The following is a 7,551-nucleotide window of genomic DNA, read 5'->3' as shown; positions in this document are numbered from 1 at the left end:
GAGCTGTAAGAGATTTGAACATTCAGTTTTTTTCTTTTAAAGATTTATTGTATTTGAAAGTCAGAATTAGACCTTTCGTCCACTGGTTCACTTCCCAGATGGCTGCAACAGCAGGGGCTGGGCCAGGCCAAAGCCAGGAGCCAGGAGCTTCCTCTGGGTCTCCTGTGTGGGTGCAGGAACCCTGGCACTTGGGCCATCTTCTGCTGCTTTCCCAGGCACATTAGCAGCGAGCTGGATCAAAAGTAGAGGATCTGGGACTCAAGCTGATGCCCATATATGGGATGCTGGCACAACCCGCTGTGCTGCAGGACTAGCCCCACCACCCGTCCCCCACCCAGACTCTAGTCATTTGGTAGATTTTTTTTTTAATTAATGTAAGTATATCCAGCTAAAGAGAAGTTTGAACTTAAATAACAGTGCAAAAGGTGCAAGGTATTTCTTAATTTGTAAACAAAGGACTGTAATGCCAGTCTTAAAGCTGTACCTATGGTGTGGTTGAAGAAAACACACTTGTTCAAAAGCAGAGACTAATGAAATAGTAATGGTGCCCTGGTGTTATTAGATGTGGAAAAGTCTTCGGTTTGTGTGTTGCCAAATGTTGATTTATGTCTATTTGAAAACCTGATCTTTGCAGATTGAGCAAGAAAAATTGGCATCTATGAAAAAGCAAGATGAAGACAAAGATAAGAGGGATAAGGAAGAAAAAGAAAGCAGCAGAGAAAAAAGGGAACGGTCTCGAAGCCCGAGAAGGTAACAGCCTAGAGATGCATGTTCGTGTTTTCAAGTCTCTGTAGACGCTTCATAGTTAAAGGGGCATCTGCCTAACAGCACTCACTGTTCAGGGAATGTCTTCCATCGTACAGTTTTCATGGTGAGCTGTGGCTTGCCTCTGGACTAAAGAAATCTTTTGTTTGAGACAGATCATTTGACCGTTAAGATTGTCTCTAAAATCTCATTGCATTATCCGGCTGTTAATTCCTGAATCAAACGCTAGACTTTCCTTCCATGTTGCGTTAGTGTGCTACAGCACTTACTTAATGTACTCCAGCTCATTCTGTTTCCTTGCCATTTCCTTTAATTAGAGCCTGTACTTGTAAGCCATTCACGTAATACTTACCTGCTTCCCTGTTCTGCTTTCCTTAGATGGTTGTACTGAACCCAAACTTCAGATCATTTATTTGTTTTCTTCTTCCTTCCAATGAGACTATTGTTAGGTTCACATTTTAAAATCCACGACTCAGCCTCTACTATATTTGTGGTAAAAGGTGAGAATTCCGTTAGGCTTTTCATTTTTAGGGCTCTGCTTATTTCTTGCCTAAATCTCTGCTGGAATTCGTAAAGGGAAAAGGTAATTTCTTTGTCCCTTTCGTTTAAATTTGATACTAAAACTTATTATGGAAACCATACTTCTAGATTAAAGCACAAATCATCATAGAGGATAACTGATGTGTTGTTTTCCACCATGTGAATAAGAAAAAAATGTTGAAGTTAGAGTAGTGTTGAAAAGGAAGAAGAGCCTCTTCTTCCAGAAATAGAGCTGTTTCATGCGAGTTTGATATTTTCTTCTCTGAGGAACAGTTCTTTGATAGGAATGGTCATTTTTCTGGCAACTGACTTTCTTTCTGATAAAGTGTGATCTGTCTGCATCTAAAAGCTTTGGTTTGTTGGGACTGTTATTGTTAAGAGAATAGTACTGTTTTAATTATCATACCTGTTTTTCTCCGAAAAGTTCATTGTCCAATGATCCCTGAGTGTGGTTAAGAACAGGGTATGGAGTCCCAAGTCAGTGCTTTCCTCTCTCAGAACTGCATAACTTGTGAATGCTGTCTTTATTTGCTTGCTTTTCTGGTTTTCTCTTGGCCTTTTCCCCCAAGTACATGCTACAGGGCGTCTTCTGTAGGGGACCCCTTCAGATAGAAATAGCAGTGCCGTAACTCCCCTTGCCCCCCCCCCGCCCCCCCCAGTTATTCAAAAACCTGAAAAGATTGCTTTCGTCCTAGACGCAAATCCAGATCTCCTTCCCCTAGAAGACGGTCTTCCCCTGTCAGGAGAGAGAGAAAGCGCAGTCATTCTCGATCTCCCCGCCACAGAACCAAGAGCCGGAGTCCTTCCCCCGCGCCAGAAAAGAAGGAAAGAACTCCTGAGCTCCCAGAACCTTCAGTGAAGGTCAAAGAACCCTCAGTGCAGGAGGCGACTTCGACTAGGCAAGTGCATAAAGCTCGCGCCATCTCAGAATTTAAGATTTTACACTTTTTTTTTTTTTTTTTCCAAAATTAGCTTATGGAAAAAGAGATTGAAGAATGTCCCCCCAAAGATAACCACTACTATATATGTTTATTGTACTGTTTGACGTATTATATGTACTGTAGCTTGATTTTTTTTTTCTCAATATCTGAGGAAAACTTTGCACTTTAAAAAATAACGTACCTCGGGACTGGTGTTGCCCAGCAGGCTAAGCTGCCACTGGCCAGGTCCTTGCTGATGCATCTAGGGAAGCAGTGGAAAAATTCCCCAAGTACTTAGGTCCTTGCCATCCACATGAGAGACCAGGATTCATCCTGCCCCAGTCCCTCCCCATGGGGAGTGAACAGTGAGTGGAAGGTCTCTGTCTCTGTCTCTCCCTTTCTCTGCCACTCTGCCTTTCAAATAAATCATTAAAAATTATGTGTGTGTTTAGAATTACCAGGTAGTTACTGGATTTCACTGATAATGTATGTATCTTTTGGAGCTAGAGCAGAGGTTGGGAACATCTGGCTCACAGACCTTACACGGTCCTGCCAGAGCAACTGCAGGCAGAACTCCACATTCAGTAAATCTATAGCAGGCTAATTTTGTCTTTTAAAGACATTTATTTACTTGAGAGAATTCCACAAACAGAAGACAGAGGGAAAGGGCTTCTATCCACTGGTTCACTCCCCAAATGGCTGCAACAGTCAGAGCTGCGCCGATCCAAAGCCAGGAGCCAGGAGCTTCTTCTGGGTCTCCCATGCGGGTGCAGGGGCCAAAGACTTGGGCCATCTTCTATTGCTTCTGCAGGCCGTAGCAGAGAGCTGGATTGAAGGGGAGCAGCCGGGATTGAACCGGTGCCATATAGGATGCAGGTAGCGGCTTTACCCAATATGCTACAGCGCCAGTCCCCAGGCTAATTTTTAAGTTGATAATTTTTGTATGGGCCATAAATTATAAATATTCAAATGGCCCTTGCCAAAATAAAAGGTTCCCCACTTCTGAACCGGAATGGTGTTTGCATAGAGTTTAAGAAGTTTATATAAGCAAAAAACTGTATTACATCTATGGATTATGGCTAGGAGTCTGAGTAGAATAATAATAATTTTTTGTTTCTCCAGTGACATCCTGAAAGTTCCCAAGCCTGAACCTGTACCAGAACCTAAAGAACCTTCTCCAGAAAAAAATTCCAAAAAGGAAAAGGAGAAGACCAGAGCACGATCTCGGTCACGTTCCAAATCAAGGTCACGGACGCGGTCTCGCTCTCCTTCTCACACTCGACCTAGACGGCGCCATAGATCCCGATCAAGGTTAGTTGTGGCTTCAAGATCAGCATAGATCTTAGATTTTGTCTGTTACTCTGTCAGGTGGAATCAGATAATTTCAAAACAGTAGACAACATTTAATACAAATGTTCTTTGGATTTATGTCGAATTTGAATACACTTCCTATGTACCATAAAAATCTACATGAATAGAAAACTGTGACCTTTAAATTTTTTAAATGATGGCTATTTAAGAAAACTTGGAATTCGGGCTCCTGAGTTACTGAGATCATACTTGTGTGGCAGATCATACTCTCCTAGAAGACGGCCAAGCCCGAGGAGGCGCCCATCCCCTCGGAGAAGAACTCCTCCAAGACGAATGCCTCCTCCGCCACGGCACAGGAGGAGCAGATCTCCAGTGCGAAGGTGAGATGTTTCTTTTTTGTACTTTGTTTCAAAGTATCCTGTATTGATTCCTTGTGCAAGAGTAATTTCAAGATAAAGTTGATATTAGTGTCCCCCAGGAGGAATTCAACTATATTAGATAATGTCTTCTGAAGAGCCAGTTTCATTTAAAGTATAATGCTACTGTTTGTGCTATGAAAAGTGTCTATTCCAGTGTTGGAAAAATTAAAGAAAAAAAAAAATCACCATCTTCCTGTTAAGTTTTACCATTTAAGACATCACCATGAAATCCTGCCAAGCGAGGGAATTTGCTATCTTTCCTTCGGCGTTAACATGCCACTGACTTCTAAAATGTAGATTACAAAGTTAGTGAGCTACTTTTACAAGCATCAAAGTAATCTATTTGCTATTGCACTTTTTTTTTTTAAAGGTTTTTTTTCTGCATTGTAGAAGTAATGAGGCTTATAAGTAGTTCTAACATAAACAATAAATTCAAAGTTTCTAAAATCCTATTTCATGCCATTATTAATACTTTGCTTTATGGTTATTTTTGAGGAGATCAGGCATAAATCGAACCCTACCAGTACCAGTGGGTCATTTTTTTCCCCCTTAAATCATTCTAGAATGAGCATAAGGTAAAATGTTAATCTTGAATATATCACTTAACAAGATTATGGCTAGATCTGCACAAAGTTGAGGCCTGATGCGTTGGCAGCAGAGTTTTGTGCTATCTTAATAATATTCACCTGTTTTTGGAAGGACTATGGTGATTAACCTTTGGATTATTCCTTGGATGGGATTTTTGTGTTTGAGTCTTTTTGTGTTTTTTTTTCAGAGCCAAATCAACTTGGAAATAATTATTGAATAGGGAAAATATCAGATCTCCAGAAAGTTTAATTTCTATAGTCATGTTTTCAGAGTCTAACACTTTTTTAAAAGTACAGTTCTTTTGGGACAAGGGCTTATCAAAGTCTATCAAACTATTACCACTATTAAAAGTTACAGGATTAGTGTTACTACTGATAGAGGAGGCCCGGAATGTAAACGGTCAGGTCAGTTGCAGGCATTGCCCTTTTCCAAAACTGATTATTTCTCCTTAGGAAAGTAATGCTGGTGCCCATGTAGTACAAGACTAGTGGAAACAGCTATTTCTTGTATTGGAGTTTTGCAAACAGCATGTTTTAGTTGTGCTTACTAAGCCATATAGTGGTCAGAGTATTTTGCAGATTGTGTAAGATTCCCTTTCAGCCAGTTTTTATCTCACACTTAAGGTAGGGTTTCTTTTTTTCAGGTTCTCAGGAACTCTTCTGCCAAAGGTGAATTCTGCAGGTACACATAACTGCAACAGAACTTACCACCAATTTTGCCGCAGAATTCGAGAGGCCCCTGCTTCTAAGTTTATGTAGCTAAATGAATTCCTAAGTCTTGCACATATTTTTTTTAATGCAACCTAAAAGTTGCTTGACTTTGTGTTATTACATGGAAAAATATTTTTCCGCCCAAATTTTGTATGCAAACTCCAAAAAACCAATATAATTCCTAAGGAAGAAAGAGATTGGTTCATTATTGTATTTCAGCACTCAATTTTACAAATTTTGTTACTGGAAAGAAACAAACATTTATGTAGTCTCAGAACTAGCTGTTTCCTGTCCTAGGTTTTAGTTTTGTTTCCCTTTTTTTCTTTTTTTTGGGGGGGCTCACTATGTACTTAGCTACATAAACTCAAAAGTTGGATAAAAATAGTTTTGTTTTTATGTAAATTGTACATACCTGTGAAGTTTTTTGGTGTTTTAGGTAAATATGGGGGTCAGTAAATACAAATATTTTGTTCTGCAGAAGACGACGTTCATCAGCATCCTTGTCTGGAAGTAGCTCATCATCCTCTTCATCTCGTTCCCGGTCGCCGCCAAAGAAACCTCCTAAGAGGACATCCAGTCCCCCTCGAAAAACTCGCAGGCTATCTCCTTCCGCGAGTCCTCCAAGGCGAAGGCACAGGCCATCCCCTCCAGCAACTCCACCACCAAAAACTCGCCATTCCCCAACACCCCAGCAGTCAAACCGTACTAGAAAAAGCCGTGTTTCTGTGTCTCCAGGGAGAACTTCAGGTAAAGGTAAAAATCTGTCACATAAAAGCATCATGTTGGGTTTGTCTGCTCAGCCTCAGAGGTAACTGGATGATACCTGTATGTGGCTGATGTTCTTTGTAAATGTGCTACGAGGCTTGCCTTTTCTTTCCTGCTTTATATTCTTGGGGTGGAATTTACCTGTACAAGCATTGAGCAGGTGAACACATTGCCTGCCGTGGGCTGTTTGAGTTAGGGTAACTTATTGAAGTTTGTGTTTTTGTGAGAAGTTTGCATTTTGTGACTACGAGGCCAGCTAACTATTTTTCCCCCTGAAGATTTTTTTTCTCCTATTTGAGGACTGCATAATTCTCTTTTTATTCTTTCTTGGCCACATTGTGTCCCCAAAGAGAGGACATGGTGTCCTCTTAAAAGCTGGTTTGTGTTTTAATTCAGGTTTTAGGCAGGGTTCTTCCGAGTCTTGTCCTTGCTTTACCCTACAGATTGATTTTTGAGGAATTTATGATCTGTGATCCTGCCAGGCAAGTAGACTGCTTTGTTAGTCTGAGTGAAACTTGTAGGCTTTGGGGTTTGGTCTTTTAGTGTGAGGTACATGTGGAGAAAAGCTGTAGGATCTGTTTACATAAAGCGTTGGCTCTGAGGGCTGGAGTAATGCAGACACCCTGAAGGGTGACTAGGAGGAAAGCTGGAGAGAATGTCAGAAGCTGGTGGAGCTACTGAATTTTAAGGCACAGTGGTTGCAGGACTTGGGCCTTCTTCCACTGCTTTCCCAGGCCACAGCAGAGAGCTGGATTGGAAGTGGAGCAGCCGGAATTAAAACCAGCACCCATATGAGATGCTGGCACTGCAGCATAGACTGGCTTTACCCAGTATACCACAGCGCCAGCCCCTTCACTGTATTTAAGTGTTTTTAATCTTTAATGTGTGGAGTATTTTCTCTGACTTTTATCATTTAGGCTGATTTGGTGATGCATAGTTAAGTAAGATGTCAGTTTTCTGTTGACTCTTGACAGCTGGATACGACTAGAGAAATCTTTAACTCTTAGGTTCTAACTTAATTTACATATGGTAGGGGCACCTCAGGTCAGTGTTTTTATAACTTTCTATGCTGTGTTACTTTTTGTTCAAGATTGGGGGAGATTTCAGTCCATCCATGGTTTCCAGTCACTGTCCAGACCTGATTCCTGTTGCTCTAACATGTTCTATCTTTTCCTGTGAAATTTGCACTTGGGAATATTTCTTTTCCTTTATCGAAAGCTCTTCAGGGAAAAAATATAAATAGTCCCCTTGTTATGTGGCAAAAACAAGTTACGAGTTTTCTTTTTCATCATATAGCTGAAGAGTTACAAAAGTACCTGCGCATAAGGACTGGGTCCTTGTTAAAAGAAGCATGAGGATGACTGTTGAGAACCTTTAAAAATGTCTGCACTGGTGCTGTCCTCTTAATGTCTTGGTATTTGCTTTTTGCAAACAAGACATAGTGGATATGTACATAAACAAAAAAATCGTGGGGTTTTCCTGTCCAAACAAAGCCCAGCGAAGATGCGCTGTGTGGTGAACACTCGTCAGAGG

At 40.9% G+C, this 7,551-nt stretch overlaps 1 protein-coding gene across 48 annotated transcripts in view; it reads left to right on the top strand.

The window, feature by feature from the left end:
* The window catches only part of SRRM1 (serine and arginine repetitive matrix 1), a 28,671-nt gene that overhangs the window by 5,378 nt on the left and 15,742 nt on the right, over positions 1 to 7,551 (top strand). For 12 of the 48 annotated variants that reach the window (XM_089299160.1, XM_089299157.1, XM_051856670.3 and 9 more), the window contains 5 exons: positions 635 to 750; positions 2,001 to 2,204; positions 3,348 to 3,536; positions 3,797 to 3,916; positions 5,732 to 6,006. In XM_089299160.1, the coding sequence (XP_089155286.1) occupies positions 635 to 750; positions 2,001 to 2,204; positions 3,348 to 3,536; positions 3,797 to 3,916; positions 5,732 to 6,006 (904 nt within the window). Of the gene's footprint in view, positions 1 to 634; positions 751 to 2,000; positions 2,205 to 3,347; positions 3,537 to 3,796; positions 3,917 to 5,186; positions 5,225 to 5,731; positions 6,007 to 7,551 lie in introns of all 48 variants that reach the window. The other 36 variants (XM_089299166.1, XM_089299164.1, XM_070079067.2 and 33 more) reach the window with 8 other exon arrangements.

The sequence above is a fragment of the Oryctolagus cuniculus genome, chromosome 7 (assembly GCF_051225735.1).
Source record: "Oryctolagus cuniculus isolate XC-2025 breed Fujian yellow rabbit chromosome 7, ASM5122573v1, whole genome shotgun sequence".
Taxonomy (NCBI): Eukaryota; Metazoa; Chordata; class Mammalia; order Lagomorpha; family Leporidae; genus Oryctolagus; species Oryctolagus cuniculus.
This window is presented reverse-complemented; position numbering and strand designations above follow the sequence as displayed.